At 39.8% G+C, this 21650-nt stretch overlaps 2 protein-coding genes across 3 annotated transcripts in view; one reads left to right on the forward strand and one right to left on the reverse strand.

The window, feature by feature from the left end:
- DNAJC21 (DnaJ heat shock protein family (Hsp40) member C21) overlaps positions 1-8299 on the forward strand; it is a 21328-nt gene extending 13029 nt beyond the window's left edge. Inside the window, exons 5-12 of one of the 2 annotated variants that reach the window (XM_015848309.2) lie at positions 277-581; positions 1782-1936; positions 2288-2375; positions 2634-2792; positions 3386-3425; positions 5145-5335; positions 5706-5781; positions 6467-8299. In XM_015848309.2, the coding sequence (XP_015703795.1) occupies positions 277-581; positions 1782-1936; positions 2288-2375; positions 2634-2792; positions 3386-3425; positions 5145-5335; positions 5706-5781; positions 6467-6631 (1179 nt within the window). In that variant the 3' untranslated portion in view covers positions 6632-8299. The remainder of the gene's footprint in view (positions 1-276; positions 582-1781; positions 1937-2287; positions 2376-2633; positions 2793-3385; positions 3426-5144; positions 5336-5705; positions 5782-6466) is intronic. The other variant, XM_015848310.2, reaches the window with a different exon arrangement.
- On the reverse strand, positions 7780-20955 carry AGXT2 (alanine--glyoxylate aminotransferase 2). Its single transcript, XM_015848311.2, has 14 exons — positions 20835-20955; positions 20059-20144; positions 19709-19893; positions 19273-19396; positions 17926-18020; positions 16693-16786; positions 15619-15712; positions 14571-14671; positions 13582-13674; positions 12736-12868; positions 11993-12081; positions 10853-11002; positions 9727-9825; positions 7780-8983 (listed from the first exon to the last, which is right to left on the reverse strand). The coding sequence occupies exons 1-14, from the start codon at positions 20857-20859 to the stop codon at positions 8873-8875; spliced, it is 1479 nt and encodes a 492-aa protein (XP_015703797.1). The 5' UTR covers positions 20860-20955; the 3' UTR covers positions 7780-8872.
- Between the last annotated feature and the right edge of the window lie 695 nt (positions 20956-21650).

Genomic DNA, 21650 nt, shown 5'->3' on the forward strand with positions numbered 1-21650 from the left:
CTGGCACTACTGTTAGCACGACACAATCCTGAATTTGTGTGTTTTTAGAAGTTGGGTTTTGGAATAGTTTAAATGTGAGGCTTTTGATTTGAGAAGCATTGAAGTTTCAAAGATGGCATTAGAGATTTCAGTAGAGCTCATGGTGATTCGTTTATGCTCTGGGTAACAATCTTTGCCTATAGAGAAGACACGGAACTCCTGAGTTATTTGGTAAGGTTTTTGCCACACTCCCTAATAAAGTGACTAATTGGATTTTTAATTCTTTTATTTTAACAGATAGTCCACCCTTTCTATGCCTATTGGCAAAGTTTCTGTACTCAGAAAAGCTTTGCTTGGAAAGAAGAATATGACACACGGCAGGCATCGAACCGCTGGGAGAAACGAGCTATGGAGAAAGAGAACAAGAAAACCAGAGATAAAGCAAAAAAAGAGAGGAACGAACTAGTCCGTCAGCTGGTCGCCTTTATTCGCAAAAGGGACAGAAGAGTACAGGCTCACAGGAAACTTGTAGAAGAACAGAATGCAGAAAAACTTAGGAAAGCAGAGGAAATTCGGAGGCAGCAAAAGCTCAAACAAGCCAAGTATGTAAACATGGAAAGAAATGCTTATCTTAAACCTGGAGAAACTATCAATGTCTACCGTGCAGTTTGGCTATAATGATACAATTATAGCGGTGGCTGTACATGCTCTTTCATAAATCCTTGACCATTTTCTATATTAGTTTTGGTTTCAAGACAAACCTTTTTACTTGTACTGACATCAAAAGAAAAATCCAAGAAAATGAGGGAATAACCTCTGCACACTGCAGGCAACTGGCTGTAATAGCACAGTGTGCTTTCCTTTACCAGGGGAGGAATGTTAGGAGTGAAGCAAAACAGGTCTGTGACAACCTGGGCTTTTATTAGCTTCATTTGCTTTGGAACTTTATCTGCTAAAAAGAATGTATGAAAAACAAATGTAGTCTTGCTTTCCTTTTAATTTGGTAGAGAGGTACCTTTTAGTGGACTAAACGTACTTTTTTGTGCTTTTGTTTTTCATGAAATATAAAGAAGAGAATTCTGCCAGTCTGAGCAGAAACTAGAAGTAATTTTCAGCTGAAAATAAGAGGAAGGAGCTTAAATACTGGTTTTGGAATCGCGCTCCTGTAGCATGTTCATTGAAATCATAATAATTCACATACACGTGAAATACATTATTGCACTTAATTTTTGTTAGTTTACTTTCTTTTTTTTTCCTAAGAAGGAAGCTGAGGCACATGTTTACTGATAAATGGTTTAATGATTTTGTACTCAGGACCCAGCTGTAGAAAATTCCACTATGCTGTGGTGCACTAGTTTGGGTCTCACTTGTTACTAGGAAAACTGAATGGGGACACCCCTGTAGCACAAAGTTAAGCAGTAATTTTCTAGTGGTTTTTGCATTGTTGTGCTGTTTGTTGGTTTGGATCTTACAGCAGATAAGAGCAGCTGTACCACTTCTAGGATTGATATGACTCTGTTGTGAGCTTGACATTTGCTATGTGGTACTTTTCCTGCATGAAATTCAGGCAGAATCCACTTACGTTAATATCTCTTTACTAGCAGTGTCAGTGTGCCTACTGGCATCACAAATTACCTGCTCAGATTTCCAGGCCTAATAAACAGTTCTTTGCTCCATCGTAATAAATTCAGGAATTTCCACCTGAAATGCCAGAGAAGACCAAGCTACCTTTTAAATAATAGTTTCTGTAATTCCAGTCTCATAAATGCCATGTAGAAGTTACTATATTATTCTCTTTAAAGGCTTGCTGAACAGTATAAAGAGCAGAGCTGGATAACTATGTCAGATCTGGAGAAAGAACTGAAGGAGATGGAGGCACAGTATGAAAAGGAATTTGGAGATGGATCAGATGCTGAAGTTGAATTAGAAGGGCACGAGACAAAAGAAGATGCTGAAGGTATGGAGCATGAGGGTGCAACCTGTAATGAACCGCCGCAGTGTGAGTATTGGCTCACTACACTTGGAACCCCAGGTACATGTGGTGCAAGTCCTGTTTCTCCAACACTGGTTTGCCAGGTTAGAGGCTGAGTGCCTGATATTTTCCTTTGAATGTGAGAAGATGTAAAGCCATAGCTGTTAATTTACACTAATATATGATTTGGTGAGATTATATTGATGTCTCTGAATATGAGTAATACTGAAGGGGCTGAATGTCAATGTTGTGACTGTTTCCTGGGGCTTTTAATAGCAACATCCTTGAAAATTGCTTTTCTGACTTTGTCTCTTCAATCCCCATTGATTTCTTCAGACAGACAGAATGATGTAGCTGAAGAAGCTGAATATGCTGATGATCTCTACTGCCCTGCTTGTGACAAGCTGTTAAAAACTGAGAAGGCGTAAGTGTGTGTGTATATGGTTGGGAACTTCTCAGCAGTGCCAGGGGAAGGTGTTGCTTTTTTAAAGCAACTTTTTAAAAAGCACTGTAAGAACCTCTTTGCTTCACATAATAGTGTCATCTTTCCATTTGGGACACTAACAGGGCAATATTTTCCACTCTTATTAGTGATAGATAATGGTCCTATTATTAGTTTGCATGTAAGTGTAGCAGTATTTACTCAGAACTACCTGCAGTAACTATTTGATAACCTTCATAGCATGAAGAATCACGAAAAATCAAAGAAGCATCGGGAGATGGTGGCGCTTTTACGGCAGCAACTGGAAGAAGAGGAAGAGAAATTTCCTGCATCTTCAGATGATGCGAACAGAATACATACCAAAGAGGAGGAAGAAACGGGAGAGGTGCCCAAGCAGAAGTACTTACAATTATTATTTTAAATTTTATTATGATTAATGACTTATTAAATCTTTGAATTCAGAGGGAGTTCTGACTGGATTCCTTGTATTGGAACTCACAGTATTGTTGCCAATTTAAAATATTTCTTCGTATTAGAGTTCCAATAGAAGGCATACATTAATTTGGCCAGATTCAATCATGGGGTATTTTTCAAAGAGGGAAGTTGGTGCATTTCCATTGTTTACCAGTTTGGTTATGCTACTCTTTGTCAATTGGATGCTGGCATAGATAGAAAATGAGTGTGCTTGAAAATGAGTGGAGCTGGGTAAGTTATGTTGTACAACTTCCATTTTTTGAATGCACCAATCTTAATATCAGCTGCCTTTTTAGTTTCTTTATGTCCAGTCTGAGCAGAATAAATGTTTTACTAAATGCAGTGAGTAGGTTATGAGAAGTGTTGCTCTCATTTCAGGTGAGATTCGTTTTCTAGTTGTGGTTCCTATCTCTCTCATATGTTACAGTGTTAAGAAAAATATAGCTTGACACCTTCCTAGAAATTGTGTAAATGCTTTCTTTTTTAAAAAAGTCACTTTTATATTCTTATTTTTGCAGACTCTCCAAGAAGCAGAAGAAGAAACAGAAAACAATGATGGTAGGCAGTCAGACAGAATTAAATTCAAAGGACTTTACAGTATGATTTTGTTTCACGTAATATCATAATACATCTCACAGGCCTGACTTGAAATGCATCTGTACAAACAGAAGAAATGTGGTGCTGGTTCCAACAAGTTTATGGGTTGAAATGTAAAGAAAAGAGATTGGGATAGACAGAGAATGCAAGGAATTGATCAGCAAGACCAGCAGTGGCTGTGGTGCATTAGTGACTGAATTGTTTGGTGATAGTCTTCTGCTTTGATTGATAGACCTGGACAAATGTACTGTTTATAAAGTAACTTTATTAGCATCCTACTGAAGCAAACCAACACCATTCAGTTCACCTCTCACTTGCATTCCAGGCACCAGTGATGCCAGTCTGTCCTGTTCCGGGATCCCATCTGTGCATGACAGAACAGATCTGTGCTGACAGGAGCAGGCTGGGATTCAAGAATTGCACGTTCTATGTCAGCCTTGAGTGTCAGGAGCATCACAGAGGGCAGACTCTTCTCTCTGTCTTTCTCATGAGCGATCCTTTTGCATGATCCTTCCCTAGTTTTACCTCTTTCCTGTTCACTACCTCAATCATAGTAATGTCCCACTGAGCTACGAACACTAGATCCTGTATCTGACATGTTTCCCAAGATGGCCTCATGTTTTTTTCCCAGCCTAATCCTTCCAGTGTTATGTGTTCCCCTTCTCTGCCCTCTCCTACAACATCATCTCTTTAAGAAGAAACTTCTCCAGGCCTTTCAACTGGCTGAATTTTTCTTGCTTCTCTTTGTTTGGTTTTGGATTGTCCAAATTAGAATTGGCTCAGCCTTCTTGTTTCCATGCAGGAAACCAGCCTCTTGTCCAACACTGGCTTTTTCAGTTCCTTTTCAATTTCCTTGAGATTTCTTTTTCATCTACCTTATGAAGGTTGTGTGTAGGTACCTTGTCTCTCACCCTTCAGTTATCTGATAAGGTCTTCTGCTGCCTAGAATGTGGGCTGCACACTCACATGACTGACCTGGAATATTCTTATGCAGAGATCCTAGAAGCATAACTTCTGTCTGCTGTCAGTCTTTACTGAGTGTTGAGAATCATTGGGATCTTTGTTCTTTTTTCTTGGAGATGAAACTACCTCAGAAAACCTGGCTAAACTATGTTAAGTCTGCAAGAGTTACTGTAGGTGATATAGTTGTATCAACACAGTGTTACGCTTATTCTACTTTTGGAATTTGAGCTTTGCTTTAGACATGCTCAGATGTTGACCTGTTACTAAACATGTATGATTCTGACCATGATTCTGTACTGGTACTTGGAAAAGGTTGCTGGTGTTTCAGAAGGTAGGGAGGGAAAATACGGTGTGTTTTGCTTCAGTCAGTTGAGTTTCTTTGGCTTAAGTATCCTAATGCAGATGGCTGGCGCAGGAAACTTCAGTCTAAACATCTGTCAAAGTTAAAAACGAAGCCATTATTGTACGATGTGACATGGGACCCTTGTGTTTGAGCCCTCTGTGCAATTAAAAACCACCACCACAGCTGGTCTTGTCTTTCAGAAAAGAGGGAACTAAGATTTTGCTTGCTGGAATCCCACTGAAAACAGCGTAAAATTCAGAGGCTCTATGGGTTTGCGTGTTCTCCCCACATGGTCATGTTTTGGAGTAAATGAGTATAAGCATAATCACTAATGAGCATGAAGTAACTTACTTTTATTTCTTCTATTTGGACAGACTTACGAGGACGATTTTGATAAAAGTGCTGATGAGGAAACAATGGAGCAAAAGGAGTTGCCCTGTGTGGACAAGGACAGTGGTCCAACAGAGCAGCCTGTAAATGATGACCAAAGATGTGCTGTGTCAGAGGAAGCAAGTGCTGCAGAAGAAAGTAGCCCAGTGAATGAAGCACAGAGTGAAGTGAAAAGGTGTGCTGACCATGTTGTTCTCTGTCAGGTCTGATGCTGTAAGATAAGCAGATCTTTCTCACTGTTGTGAATTGAGGGCTATTCCACTAACTTAGAGTTGCATAAATACAGTACTGAACGGAGATTTACTTTGGAAATGGTATTAGTCTGCATATCAGTACTGCACCATTCACAAGCAGCTGATTCATCTTTGAGCAGAATCTTGAGATTGACAGTTGGTTACATAAGTGACATGGCTTTCTTTTTTGCTGGAACCAGGTTGTATGAAGAGCAGGGGAAAGTAACAGAGACATTGACTTGAAAACAATCAGATTTTTGAACTTTAATTTGAATATTCTTGTGCACTGATCTCGGTTTCTCTGTCTATCAGCAGCACTAAGCCTAAAGGTAAAAAAGCCAAGGATGCAAAAAAGTCTGCTAAGGGATCTTCAGAGCACCAAACAACGGTACGTCAAATTACTTACACTGTTAAAAAAAACAGGGCCATGTCATTGCAAAGAAAGTAGTCTGTTGTACATCCACTTCCCAAATTCTGTTCTGGTTTACTTCTTACTTCTTAATACATAATTTCTCTCCCTATGATTTTATTAGTGTATTGGACATTGGAACATCAGCTCTTGTCTGTGCAGAGAAGTGTAGGACTAAATTGCAGGTGTAGGAGAGTGGCTGGAACTCAGTAATCAAAGCAGTTCAAACCAAGAAATGTAAACACCTGAAGGTGGCTGTTCTCACCAGGCTGGTGGGAGGCAGTTTGCATCTTTCCCAGTACTGGTACTTCCCAGGAGAACAAACCCTTGTCAGAGCTACAGCTAAGACATAAATTCAGCATACCTCAGAACTCAAAATATTACATGTATAGTCTTGTGTATTGAGGTGAGATTGAAAGCAATCTTTATCCTTATTTACATTTGGTAAGCTTCTGTTGTATTCTTGGCTTCACTTATTTCTCCATAAAGTTTCACAAAGTTATGCTGTTAATATTCTATTTTAATTGCCAATTAGTAATAGGATATTCATTATAAAAACAAACAATTTCAGTCACATTTCATTCTTTGAAGAGAAGCTGGATAGAGCCAGTTGGTGTTACACCACATACAAATGTGAACAGTTTGGTTTTTTTTCACCTTTTAGAATGAAGTTCCTATTCACTGTGTAACCTGCAACTGTACGTTTCCATCCCGAAATAAACTGTTTGAACATCTAAAAGCAACAGGACATGCAAAAGCAACACAGGCACCATCTGTAAATGTAGCTGCCCACACCAGAAGCAAAAAAGAGAAACGTAAAAACAGATAGAACTTTATTACACTGCCAGTCTTCAGAATCATATGTGAAGACTCTCTACATTGAACAGTGTGCATCGCCTATTCTGAGGTAAACTGGGAAGGCAGCTCCAGGTTTTGGTGGAAGAAACCAAAAGGAAAAAAGAAAAAAAAGGAAGATGTGAAAGATGTAACAAGAAGAATGTTATCTTGTGAAGCAGTGTTTGCTTTTGTTTGTTTGTACTGTCTTTTCTCTACTGACTGAACTTGACCTACCGTTCTGACAGCTTCCATGGTGAAGGGGCAGTAGTGATTCAAAGTTGCCTTGAATTCCTGTTGAAACTTGCATGGATGGAGTAACTATGCAGAGGGAATAAATTTTTTTACCACGTCACAGTTGTTCTCTTTACAGAGACAGAAAACCAATTTGAGGTTAAGACTCTGCTGATTTGATCTTCCATCAGAAATGAAATGTGAACAGCACAAGTGGAAAAGTAACCGTCCTCAGTGGCCCCTTCAAATAAACCAGCAGACAAAAAGGGGAATGATGTCAAAGTTGGTTAATTACAGTTTTGACAGTCCCTGTTAGTTTTGGACGTGATCCTGTGTGCAAAGGAGCTTGTACTGGGGAGGGAAATCCTGTGGAAGAGCCTTGCTGGAATAAGTGTGGGAGGGAATGGATGATGGCTGAGGTGTCAGTGTTAATGTATGTGAGTTGACAGGGGTTCTGTCCTGTGGTACATGCACACTAAATGCTGCCAATTCAGGAGAGAGTGTCAGGGGATATGCGTTGCTCTCCATGCGTGTTTTGCTTTCCTGATGAAAAACAAAATGGGAGCTGGTATCGCATCTCTGTTTAAATGCATAACTAATTCATTCTGAATGGCACTTAAAGCAAGAACAGATGAACATCTGATTTTGGAGTGCGTGCGTACAAAACAAGCAGTCAGTGAAGTTAGAGAATTCAGTGTTCATGGAGGGCTTGGGGATATGGTATGTTTAGTATACCTATAGATTTTTCTGTATTTCTCTCATTGCATTTTCTAAATGTAATGTATTGCCTTATCTGAGTTGCTCTAGCATTTCAGCTTATCAGACAAAAAGGGTGGGACACGGAACTGTTATTAGATCAAGGTATTATTCAAGCATTAAAATTCTCATCAAAGTAAAACGACAAATACATTTTTCTTGGTAAAGACAACAATATTACTTTTATTGGAGAGCGGAAAAGGTAACAAAAATTTGTTTCAAAAGTGATTATGTTAGAGAAGCTGTACCTTATTCCACCAGTCAGAGTTTGCATCTTTGCTAAATTTCTCAAATTCAAAAAGCAGCAGGAAGAAAAGCAAAATATATCTATATATGCAAAATATATCTATATATCTATAATACATATGTATATAGATATATTTTGGGAGGATGATGACTGGATTTGACATAAAAAATAATGACCATAATTAGAAAGTTTCAAATTGTGTGCACAGAGTTTTTAATGCTCTAATTACACTGTATGACCATGATAAAAGTAAACCCTTTTAGCTCTGTTTGAGACCCACACTTACGTTCTGCTCAGAATGCTTCCTAGCCCAAGAGTGACTTTGTGTGAAATCTCACATGGTGGGGTAAGACTTAAACTGCAATATTATCCTTTGAGTTGATTATTTTTGTTATTTAAGTAAAATAAAACAATGATGAAGGATTGGTTTTTATGTACGCTCCTGCTTATTGGGTGTAAAAGGCGAAGTTCTGGTAGCTGCAGAGGTGACCACTGAGGAAGGGGTGAGGGACTACCCTGTATTGGTCACAGCTGGCTTTGCAGCAGTCCTACCACACACCAATGTTAGGTCAAGCAGGACTTTGTATTGCCTGTGTTGAAAATGTAGGTAAGAAATGGCAACAAAGAAGATACAGGAACAAGGCTGGAACAAACAAATAACCTCCTATAACCGCACCCAAGGGGACTGCAGCCTGCTAGAGAACTGCTGGAGCATAGAAAACCAGTGAGAGAAAAGCATCAGTGGAAGAGTAAGGAACAAGGAGCAACAGAAATAAACCATTGTGCCTTGACCATTCCCAGCTGTTAGCATTGCCTGCTGCCTTGTTGAGGGCAACTGAAATACTAACCTGTATTTTGATAAAATGGGTTAGAGAGCATTCTTTTAAGTCTGGCTCTGTAACAGTAGCCTTGTGATGCTGACAAGTGTTTCATCTTCAGACAGTGCTCTCCTTAGACAGCAAGGGTCAGGTCTGATGTGCATCTCACAAAAAAACAAGTCTAGTTTGCAGCTGCTCTTTCCACGTGTCTCTCTAATGCAGTATGAAGTACTTCAACAGCAAAGTCAACATCCTTTTTAGTAATGCACATAGGAGGTTTAATTCTAAATGTCTGAAGAGAAAGAAAAAGAAAAGACATGCTTAAAATGGTATGGAAAGAACACAAGTTCCAGCAGCCCATCTGGGTAAGCACCATCCTCTGCTAGACAATATAACCAAAAGTATTAAAAACAACAGAGCTGCGCTGCTGGGAGTGAGCCCTCTGGAAAACACACCCTGATAAGGGGCACTGACTGCTTCTAATGCCCCACTCTGCTCTAAGGGTTTAACTGACTTACCCATCCCAAAATCTTTTGCTAATCTGCATGCTTTAATAAGCTTGTGGCACAAAGCCATGAGTACAGCATAATGTATCTTCAAATGGCTGATGCCCATTTGCCTGCAGTTCTCACTTTTATGCTGTATTGCTGAACTTGCTGGTAGGAGCTCTCTTTACATTTATTTTTTATATTAATATCCAGATAGAATATTATCAGTGTTCTAGAATGAAAGAACTAGCAAGAATAAACTTGTTTCTCTGTCACCAGAGCAGGTTATAGCTCCAACAGTAACCAACGCTTAGCACTGCTGATTCCCTCTAATTTGCTTATATTATAGTGTGCTGCTTTTCTAGGTGAAATTGTCCTTCCAAAGGAAAACTGCAAGCTTGAAGGAAGTTCAGCCCACTTGAAAATGAAACAAACAGCTCCTGTCTGTTTTGTAAACCAAGAAAAATTAAGCAGGGAGAGCTTCTAAATATATATGTTTTCTAGTTCATTTCCTAAACTAAAGTTAATTTAACCAGAAGTTCAGTACCTGATTGTAGAGTCCTCCTCTGCCGATCAAAACACCCATGTCTTTACAGTCCTCCCAGATCTGATTGATTTCTTCAGGTGGAAGAGGGTGGCGACTGGCCTATGGAAAGTGAATAGTAAACTTCACTAGGATATTCTAAATTAATTCTAGGAAAAAGATGTATTATTCCAGTTCTTCCAATAAATCCCACACCCATCTCTGTCCAAAAACATCAGCTGCAAAAGGTAACTGCCATGCTACAGGCTATGGGAAGAGTAGCTGGAAAGCTGCCCAAAGAAAAAGCACCTGGGGATACTCGTTGTCAGCTGGCAGAACACAAGCAAACAGTGGCCAAGAAACCCAATGACATGCTGATACAAGCCAGAATGCGATTGTTCTCTTGTAGTTGGCACTGGTGAGCTGTACTTTGGATACTGCGTTCAGTTTTGAGACCCTTATTACAAGAAAGACTTTGAGGAGCTGGAGCGTATCCAGAGAAGGGCAGCAAAGCTGGTGGGGGGTCTAGAGCAGAGGTCTTATGGGGAGTGGATGAGGGAAGTGGGGTTATTTAGCCTACAGTGATCAGGGGAGACCTCAATGCTCTCTACGGTGATGTCAAAGGAGGCTGTAGTGAGGTGGGGGTTGGCCTCTCTTCCCCAGGTAGCTAATGATGGGACAAGAGGGAATGGCCTTAAGTTGCACAAGGGGAGGTGCAGGTTGGATACCGGGAAAAATAGTCATTACTGGAGGGGTTGTGAAGCATTGGATCATTGCACCACCATCCCTGGAGGTATTTATAAAGCATAAATGTGGTGCATAGGAACGTGGTTTAATGTTAGACACGGCAGTGCTGGGATAACAGCTGGGTTTGATCTCAGAGGTCTTTTCAAACCTAACTGATTCAATGATAATTTATCTGCTATCTATGAATAATTTCTGTAATTGAAGTACACAAGTCTCTGTTTACTCAAAACTTGTGGAATACTTGAAATGCTGGAATGTTTTGGCTTAGTTTTAGCCAGAGCAGTGTTTTCTGACTCCATCATTCATATTTAAGATATAATCTACATACTATCACATTTCATTTCAGTTGAAATAAAACTCGCAATGGCGCTGTAAGTCAAAAGGTATAAAGTATATCACCAACCTTATCTGTCACCATTTCTATCCCAATCATGAGTCCCTTGCCACGGACATCTCCAACAATCTCAAATTTATCCCGTAGTTTAGCAAGCTCTAGTAACATGTATGTTCCCACATCCTTGCTGTTTTTTTGAAGACCATCTTCTTCAATAGCCTGGTAAAAAGGACATACATACAATGACAAAACTACAGGAGAAGCTTCCTGTACATCTGGTTAATCCCCATTTAGGTTGGTGACATTACGTTTATTTCACTCTCTCTCACAGATTTGCATACTGTGTTCCTTCATGGCTACAGTACTGAAATCTCTCCTCTCTAGCACTTAACTAGTGGCATCAGGTTAAAACTGAACGTAATGTTTTGATGTTGCTTTGTTTTTTTGCATGTTTCACTTATTTCTCAACAGTCGTAATTTAGAAATTTATGCTCACAAATCATCGTAGCTGAAAAATACCTGGCCTACATAATTGTTTGCAAAATCTTGCGTACTTTAACTCTTTCTCCAGCATCATGAAAAGAATAAAACTTGGCACTTCTGTGTAAGGCAGCATTTTAGTGAAGTCTGAGTGCTTTAACTGTTAAATGCACTCCTTACTGTTAGAGGGCACTTTTAATCAAAGTACTGACATGCTGCCAGCTATCAGCACTGAAATGCACAAATCATTCCACAAACTTAAAATTGGCTTTAAGAAAATTTGTGAATGAAATAAAAAAATACAATTTTAGAAGTAAACATCAGTGTTTTTCCTTCCTGTTTTCTTGCTGTTGTTCAATTCTTTGCTCGTGTCTCCTCCTTCTCTTCCAGTTCCATTCTATTTTTCCTGATTCTGACCATCTCCTTGCTCCAGATGCGGGCTCCAGCTTATTTCAAAGATGACATTACAGATGGTTCATATTCTTACAGTAGGGATGGAGTTTTGCAGTGGAGATCATCAGAATCCTTTTTTCCCCACACACAGGGTATCATAGCTATGTACAAATAATACTTGTGGATGTTTATAAATTTGATACAGCTGTAAAATTGCCAACATGCAATTTTGCAGTAGGAACAAATGCAAGCATTTCTTATCTATCTTTTGCTACATTAAAAAAAAAAAACAAAAACAGAACAACAACAACAACAAAAACATAACATTCTCCCTACATCAAGAACCGCAGATCCCACGACGCAGGCCACAGGATTTCCTCCAAAGGTATTAAAGTGAAGGTTTTGAGCCAACGAATTTGCTATTTCTTAAAAGAAGAAAATAATAATAGTTAGTCTTACGGTTTCCTTACATTTGGTAACAACAATTATCTACTTTAACTTAAAATACACTGCTATACTCCTATCCTGACTCTGAGTGAGTGAAGTGATAGAAAGGCTGCAATACACTGCAAAAATTGTAGAGTCTAAATGCTAAAGACAGACTTAAAAAGCAAAACACAAAACAAACGTCACACTTAATAGAATTAGTTAGTTGTGGCCCTAGGGCATCACCTACAAATTTTCTTCACCAGATTTATTCGTATGAATAATAATAATAATACTGAAGTAGTCAGTTAACATGCTGCTTTAGTTACTCGTTGTGCATTATTCATTAAAATGGTGCATTCAGAGAGGAGTTCCAGGATCTATTACCATTTCTATCCATGACTCACAAGGTCATCTCTGCTCTAGTTGTACTACAAACCTAATTCAAATACATCTTTGCACTAGTATAGCACAGCACTTGATAAAATAACTCAGAATTGATAAACCAATTATTTCAACTCAAAAACAGCTTGAGACTGAGATTTATTAATAATCTTAGTTGTCTGAACATGCACCTCCATGGTTAGTAATTATTGTGCAGTGTATTATGTATTTGTTCTATTTAGATCTTCAGCAGAACAGAATGCTTATACCTTTTGTTGTAACAACAGCTGCCATTGGAAAGCCATTACCAATTCCTTTTGCTAAAGTAATTATGTCAGGGACTACATCATGCGTTTGAAATCCCCAGAAATGGCTGCCTGTCCGTCCAAATCCCGTCTGTACCTTTCAAAGGAAAAATCCACAGAGATACCTGTTATCTTCTCACATTTTACAATATGGTTCATTTTTCTTTTCTTTCAATTATTGCTGATCTGCAAGTATTGCTATTGTTGCTGTTCTTTAGCAGGTGGAATAGCTAACATCTCACCATATCGTAGGCAGGCTGAGATGTACAGACACACTGCAGTATCCATTTAAAAGGGGAGAGGAAATGCGATTGCTTAGCATGTTTCAAAATAGCAATCCTACTCCTGATCTATTCTATTTGAGGCAAGTATCACAGTCCCATGAGTTCACCCATATTTCAAACTGGAAACAGGCAAATTTTGTTTAGAAAATGTAGTTGAAGAGGAATGGCAAAATAAACCCATTCTAGAGTTTACATACACCAACAGCAGCTGTAAGAATGAGTAAGTGTAACTGTGACAATAACCCCATCACAGCTGCCATTAATTAACTGCGTGTTTTTGTAAATTTACTCTTTGCTACTTCTAAAACCTAAAGACTCAAGCCTGCTACAAGCCTTATGGGTGTCTAAAATTAGAATACCACATTGCAGTGAAAACCAGGAGCCTTGGAAGAAGGTGCTGTGATAACCTTAATCTATGAAACATTTGGCATTTCCCTTATTTATTCCAGTTCATCTTTACGTGGATTCTTTTCAGAAGAATTATAGAAGGAGACAAAACTCTATGTTTTTAGGTAAAAACACTCACTTCATCTGAAATACAAACACCTCCTCTTTCCCGTACTAGCCGATAAGCTTCCTTTAAGAAACCTTTTGGGTACTGAACAGCTCCATTAATGCCCTGCCAAGACAAAAAAGAAAACATCTTCAGGAACAGAAAAAAGAAACGGGAATTGTTCTGGGTGACTGTCCCACAGTAAGGAAAAATATCAGCTGCCCTCAGGTAATAGCAAGACTGTTGTCTCAAATTTCCAGCTTCAGCACTGAAGCTGCTCAGGTCAAGTATTCCCATTCCATGGGATCTTGTTCTGTGAACTGTGCTTGTATAAATGTGAGGCCATAGTGTAAAATCAGTCGCTGTATGACAGAACAGATTAAAGATAAAATGCCAAAACAAGTACCTAGAAAATCTGTGCACTGAGAAAAACGTAAATTGATTGATGGGAAACCTAACTAGGGATCTGACGTCCCTTCTTTGGTAAAGTTGTTTAGAATACCATTTCCTAAACTTCTATTCACCTTCCCAGGTTTCTTTTGAATCAGAAATCCTACCCATACCTACAGTGCAATGGCTCCTTAGATCAGGGCTTAGTAAGTAAAAACAGAGCTAAAACAAAACAAAACAAAGCAAAACAGAGAACACCTGAGATCATAGACACAGTGCATGTTTCTCCTCCCCCTTTCTGTCCCTGGGATATATTCTCAATTCATTGTATTAAAAAAGTAAACACATATACATTAGTTTTGAAACTGAGATTAGTTTTGAAAATAAATTAGTTTTGAAACTGAGGTGAAGCACTGCAATTAATCCCACAACTGGTTGCCACTGTTCCACCAAAATCAGTGACAAAAGCAGAAATTTTATGAGTGCATCCTTTTTTTCTTCTTCAAATATTTAAGGTGCTTAAGGCAAGTAGATATCTATATTTTGAATGTAGCTAAAATACACCAGATCTTAGTAGTTCACACTACACCACTGTACGTGCTATAACAATTGAGAAATGGCAAACTACCTACTTGAATTGCTTCTGCAATAAATCCAGCTATTGTCTTTGGCACCGAAGTGTTCAGAGTATCTTTGAACTGTTCAATGTACTGCTCATTTGCATGACATACACCTGTTTAGAGGGAAAATGTTTTAGAGATAATTTACTTAAAGTAGTAGAAGCAGCACCAAAACATGAAATTGCACATCTTATCTACAAGTACTGTTGGACCATATGGTAAATATCACCTCCCAAATACATTGAAAAGTTTAAATCTTACAAGAAGGAACCTCTAATTTTCTCTTAAACCATTTATACTCTACAGACTGCCAGTTTTGAAACAGGCAAAGCTGACAGACTTTGTTACATATTACACAGCTAAATAATCTGTACAACGGAGAAGGTGTTTCTGAATCACTCACATGAGCAGAAGAAATAAGCAGACCCTTTCTCAGGGGTTAATAAATGTCAGCATAAGGCATAAGGAATCATTAGGTTAGTGCAGATACGAGGATTCTGGAGAATAGTTGCATATCAATCTATGCTGTAATGAAGAATAGAGCAATTAGTATAGCTAATCTTCCCAATCACTATAGAGGGCAAAAACTAAGAAGAAAATATTTTACATGCATGTGAATTAAAACAATAAAACATGCCTACTGAAACAGTGGAAAAAATACAGAATTTGCTACTAAAAGGAGAGCACTAAAGGAGCTTCCACATTGTAAGACATGCACGATACATAACCAACATTTCCATTCTTTCCCATGTACAAAGGTTTTAGCTCCACAGGTTCCCAAATATCAGAGCTGATCATGAAAATGCTAGAAATGGGATTTGGGGAAGAAATCTGAGCATATGACCAATATTTTTTTTTCCATGGGAGGCTGGTACATGAGGTTTTTGCAATATTTGCTTTAATTACCCTTGCAAATCCTAACCAGACATCTGTTGAGGAATGGCCATCTTTCTGGTTATAAGTAAATCAACTTAAACAATAACCTGAGCATAGAGTTTATTCCTACAGCCCCCTAGTATTCTCTAATCTGAAATACACATACTTTTTACCATTTACCAACCTTCAGCACAATTGCATTTTCGAACAGTTTGCACTGGTGAATCTCTGCAATTGCTGCCTCCCCATGGACCACGAAAAACATCTGGCAACATTGTCTGTGAAGGATAAAAGAAATACCTGATGACAGCTTTTTAAGAGATATGCTAATCATACATGGGGATGATTCTAATGAAAACGAACAAACAAACAAACAACAGCAATGACAGAACACTGCTAAAGTGCATATCTACTTCCAGTGACTCATCCAAAGATCACTAATATAATAATATCAAAGTTCCCCCACATGGGTATTCCTGCAGTAGTGATCAACTGATAACATCCTTTTTAGTTTGCTCTTTGAGTTAGTCAGCCCTTATGGTTACCTAAGATTAATGGCAGTGCTGTAAGAGTTGCCAGTAGTACTTCAGTAATCTAAAGTATGACAAAAACTCAAAATCAAAAAGGCTGTCTGATATTACAGCAGATTATTGAAAATAGGGAATTCCTGCCTTCTAATCCTGCTGATAAGTTGGCTGAAGACATGGAATGTTTCATCTAGTGAACCAGGTTGTAAGTCCACTCTAAAGTGCCTTCCTAGAGCTCATGCTGTGGCTGTACTGCCAGCTCAGACCAGATCTCAGGGGCACAGAAGTAACTTACTGCCATTTATCATCAATAGATTTCAGAAATACATCTCTCTTCTTTCTGACATAAAGAATGGGTTCATTTTCATTACTGGGCAGAATCATCTTCAGATCAGCAGAAATCAGCTTTGCACAGATACGTCAAAGCAAACATGAGAAAAGGGATCTTGACTATTATTACTTTGCACATAGACAAACTTCCATGAGAGTACCAAGCAAAAATAAAGTACTGCAATTCACAGTGACTCATGTTATGATTGTTCCAAATCCAAACTAGTGTAAGCAAATCAACATGGAGCATCCGGCTCTTGCTGCAGGAACATGCTGTAATGTGATCAGTAACTATTAAGCACTTTGAAGACAGAAACTTGCTAATCATTGAAACATTCAAATACATTTCTATTTACTCAGGTTATTATTATTATATTAAATAAAATATATATGTATCTCACTGTTGAGCAGCCAATGCCATTGGCAACACCATGTTTATAAGAACCGATAGACGTCAATCCCAGAGCATAAGGGCTGCCTCCGTGGTATGCTCCTCTGTGCAAACAGATAAAGTACAAGAACATTACTCACTTCCAAAAAGAGGCTGTAGCACTATCAGTTCTGAGAAGGCATGCCTCTGAGCTACACATTATTAGGAGAAGTGTTTACTGCTGCACTTGAAACAAGAAGATTCATACTGCCTTTTTTTGCTCTATTTTTGAAAGCTCCATGACTGCCCGTCTATATCAGTTTCCTGCAGTTTCACATGTAATTGTGAGGTGATGCTCATAAAGAGTATGAGGACTTGAATTGGTAGCAATTCAGACAGGTTTTATGTAAGTGCTTCACAAAGCTCTTCTGCAGCACCTGAACCCTACAGAGTAAACATCTGTGTTCTTTCAATCACAGGCAATGATAATCTCTCAAACAGATGCTGCCAATCATTAAACTGCATAGCAGTTTATTGCTAGTTTTATACACAAATAAGAAGTTCATTATGTAGAATATATAAGCCGGGTAGATACTCGATGTCCTGCTGAACAGAATGGAAGAAAAATATAGCTCTTCATAACATGGCCTTTTTTTCTTTTAATCTATTAACTGTGGCTGTCTGTCTGAAAGCACAGTAACAAGAATAATCGCTTACGTTGGTGCTTACGTAGCCCTCACCTCTGCACTACCCCTGTAGTTAAGTCAGAAGAACTGTTTGTGTAGCTGTGCAGTGAACTGTGGTTCAGGGATCTGGCAGAAATATAAGGCAACAAAACAAACAAAGCCAGAAGATCTTTCCTGCAGGATAGCTTTCAGCCAGATCAGTTCCCTGCTGCAGTTCACTGCACTGCTATTCCAGAGGTACCTTTGAACTCCCACAGACGAATGCAGAGGAAAGTCAGAACAAATGAGGAAAGCAGCAATTGCTGAAGACTGCCCTGACCCTGAATGGAGGTCCACCATGGCACAGACTGAGCTAGACTAGAGTCCTTTACTAAATAAGAAAAGCAGAAATTGCAGGTTGTTTTTCCTATGCAAATAAGTCCTAATGTAATGCATCAAATACTCAACCCCTGTTCTACTTCCTTGCCCAGTGGAGTGTCTTCAGCAGATCTGGTGTTAGATGTTTCCACTATTTTCTGCTTTAGGCATATAGAAACCAATCATACACACAGGTAGTTTGATTAGAACAATCCCATTACCTGAAACAGATGACATCAAAGTTCCGAGTATATAATCTTGCCATGAACATGGCCAAATCATTGGCTTCTGATCCACTGTTGGTTAGATAAACCACCTATAGAAGAATGCTTAGGGTCAGTATAGTGCACAACCACAACCTGCTTAGATGTCACTTCCTAACACTATGAACAACTTCTGCTGCAACAAAGTGACCTCACTGCAGTAAACCTACTGCTGCCCGCAGACTACAGAAGGGAATGAGAATCAAGATGGTCTGTCTACTAAGGGACAATATAGAAAATCTTTAATGCCAGGAATATTCAGGTTTTCCATCTCACACCTAAGATGTAACGATGGTTTTGAGAAAAAGTGTTTGGGTAAAACTGAGCTGAATAACTGAATAACTTTCACACTGGCAAAAATAGCTGTGTGTTACCCTTGTACAACAGTTACATGGAGTGAAAGACAGAGACACAACAGCAGAAGAGGTACAAAGAGCTTGCTTACTTGTTGCAAATGAAAATTAAAGGGATCTTTTTCCCTTGTTTTCCCCTTTTGTTCATTCCCCCCTTGTTTCACAGAATCACAGAGTTGCAGGGGTTGGAAGGGACCATTAACTGAATGGGTCTATTGGAGCTCAGATCTGTGAGGTACTTAGTCTCCTGTCAAGCAAGGAGTCTCTGCTTCTTGAAATGGGTCCCATCAAGGCCATTCTCTTCATTTCACCTCTTTTCAGGAAGCACGGCTTTTAGATTTTGTTTTCAGAAGAGACTGAGATACTCCATTGCTTATTCTATGCAGATGCTTTACACTCATTTATTTTTAAACCTTCCATTTTCTAAGACTGCAATAGCATCACGCATTTCTTGCAACCAAATTTCATGTTATGACTGGTTACTTCTACCTGAAAAAATCACAGTACTTTTCCTACTGATTCTGTGAATATGACACATGACATTGATGTGGTTTGTTTACTTAACCAGCAGTAACACTCGCTACCCAAGACACAGTCAAGTACTTTTCTCTTAGAATTTTTGCAAGATTCAGGACAAGGCTGACTACATGTAACACCAGTTAACATCATCTTGGTTCCTTCAGTCATTTTTAAACTGGCATCGTCCCTTCAGAGTGTTAAGTGGAGAGAAAGACCCAAGCAGAACAGCAGCGGCTTGGCTTATTACACTTGTCTACCTCTGAGTGAGTCTAAAGAAAAAGCCTAGAGGCTCATCATGCTTACTTTACCTGACAGCCTGTGAAGAGGGTTTCCCTCTGCAGATACTGTGGCACTTGTTTATGTGTGCAATAAATACTTCCATTTAATAAACACACCCCATCTCCCACCCCTGCTGCTGTCAGAAGTGAAGTACCTTAAGTGGATCAGGAAGAAATGAAGTTAGCTTCTCAGCATATTCATGGATAGATGGATGCATGTAAATATTAGTGGTATGCCAAAGGCGAGCAAGTTGTTTCTGGGCAGCCATAGTTACCTTCCTGCAGGTAGAACAAGAAGAGACACAGGGGTTTAATTCAACACAGATGTATGCAAGCACACACACCCCTGCTTCTGTTACTATGCTGGAAAGCCAGACACAACTCCATTTGCCATATGGATGATCAAATAAATGAATGAATTATTCAAAATATTGTGGAAATTGACCTCAATATGTCATACATAAAAACCCACCGAATTATATCCTGGCTTTTGGCACACAGTGCCTCAGATTAACAAAGAACAAAGCCACCAAAAGCACCTCTCCTACATTCTATACTGCATTTCTGTAAGTCAATCAGTAACATACTTACGGATGACAGTGACCAACGCTGACAGTAACAATTCCAGCAAAGAGATCAAGATATCTTTGTCCTTTATAATCAAACAGCCACTGCATATGTCCTTGATGCAGCAACAAAGGCTTCTTGTAATACATTCGCAGTGAAGGAGCGATATTTTGTTCACGAATCTTCAGCATACGTTCATATGGATATGACTAAAGGGAATAAAAAAGTCAACATCTGCTCATGCATTCTAAGAATCCATACAAATGCAACAGCAGTGGTTGTTCACAGAACAAAATTTTAACACACAAACTAACTTTCTGAAACAAGAATCTCATACTGCAGTCTTACATAAATTCAAGTGCAGTGTGACTTACTTGGTATTTTTCAGGTACAAAGTCGCAAGGAGGCATTTTTGCCCTCATGGACATAGAGCTTTTCCATTTCTGCTGCCTAAAGACAACTACAAAATAGTAACAGAATTATCAAGCACGTATCAAAGTGCACATCTGAAACAGTTTCTCAATAAGCTTGTTCACAGAACACACAGGCTACCATTAAGGCAAGTATATATATATATATATATATATATATATATATATATATATATATATTCTTCCTGAGAAATTTCCATTGGGTGGAAAAAAATTACTTAAATACTCTATTCTTGTAAAGGCGAAATGTGTCTTGATTTATTTTTTGATGGAGAAATAAATAAATAAGTAAATAAATCAGTGTCTGATAGCTGTCATCGAGGAGCAGCATGAGCACAGCTCTTTCCTCCAGGGCTGCAGAGCAGACCTGAGCAAGGTGGGCTGCCACCATACAGGGTTTACATGATCCCTGACACACGTTAAGCCATGAAAGAATGAAAAATAAAGCTCCCTGAAATAAATCAGGTACGAGCCGCTCAGAAAATACGAATTAAAACCCATCAATCCTGACAAGTTCGGCTTCCACAGGAACCCACATCCCTTCTCGAAGCGCTCCTTTCCCCCTCACAACAAAGTCATCCCCTCTCTACGGCCGGCCGGACCCCCAGCCCCTGCCCGGGACTCCCAGGGCTTCGGAGCCTTGTTCCTGCTGCCAAGATCCATCTGAGCCCCGTCAGGCCGCTATCACCGCCCGTCCCTCCCCTCAGCAGCTCCCTCACCGCCGCCGAGCCGCCCGCCCGCCATGCCCGCCGCCACAGCCGCCTCAGGGGCCGCTGCCCTCGCTCCGCCTCTCGGTGCTCCAGGCTGAAGGCCACCGGGGTGTCACTGACTTCAGGCTGGCCGTGGTGTGCAGGGCCGTGACACAGCTGCTAGTGCTGCTTGCATTTCTTTTTTTTTTCTTCCCTGAACCTCCTCCGAACAGCCCAGTGTCCTCAGCTGTCCCCCATAAATCCTGTGCTCCAGACCCTTCACCGCTCCACTGCCCTTCTCAGGATGCACTCTTGCACCTCAGGATCTTTCTTGTCGTGGGGGGCTAAAAACTGAACACAGTGCTCAAGGTGTGGCCTCAGCAGTACCGAGTACAGAGGGATGGTCACCTCCTGCTCCTTCTGGCTGCGCTATTTCTGACACAAGCCAGGATACCTTTGGCTTTCTTGGCCACTGGAACAGGTTGCCAAAGGAGGTTGTGGATGCCCCATCCCTGGAGGCATTCAAGACCAGGTTGGATGTGGCTCTAGACAGCCTGGTCTGGTGGTTGGCAGCCCTGCACATAGCAGGGGGGTTGAAACTGGATGATCTTTGAGATCCATTTCATCCCAGGCCACTTTAATGACCACTCCAGGACCCAGCCCAGGGAGGTTGTGGATGCCCCGTCCTTGGAGATGTTCAAGACCAGGTTGGACGGGGCCCTGAGCAACCTGATCTAGTAAATGTGTATGTTTGGTGGCCCTGCCAGGCAGGGAGGTTGGAACTACATGATCCTTGAGGTCCCTTCCAACCCGGGTCATTCTGTGATTCTGTGTGATTCTGTGATA

This window comes from Coturnix japonica, chromosome Z (genome assembly GCF_001577835.2).
Source record: "Coturnix japonica isolate 7356 chromosome Z, Coturnix japonica 2.1, whole genome shotgun sequence".
Classification (NCBI taxonomy): domain Eukaryota; kingdom Metazoa; phylum Chordata; class Aves; order Galliformes; family Phasianidae; genus Coturnix; species Coturnix japonica.

Bases quoted from the DNA above. Each gene is read 5' to 3' on its own strand.
- AGXT2 (XM_015848311.2), bottom strand. From the start codon at position 20,859: ATGGCGGGCGGGCGGCTCGGCGGCG. The intron at 14,672-15,618 runs GTTGGTAAATGG...CCCTCTAAACAG, and splicing joins AAAATGCAATTGTGCTGAAG to GTGTATGTCATGCAAATGAG. The intron at 12,869-13,581 runs GTGAGTGTTTTT...TTCCTTTGAAAG, and splicing joins GTGTTTGTATTTCAGATGAA to GTACAGACGGGATTTGGACG.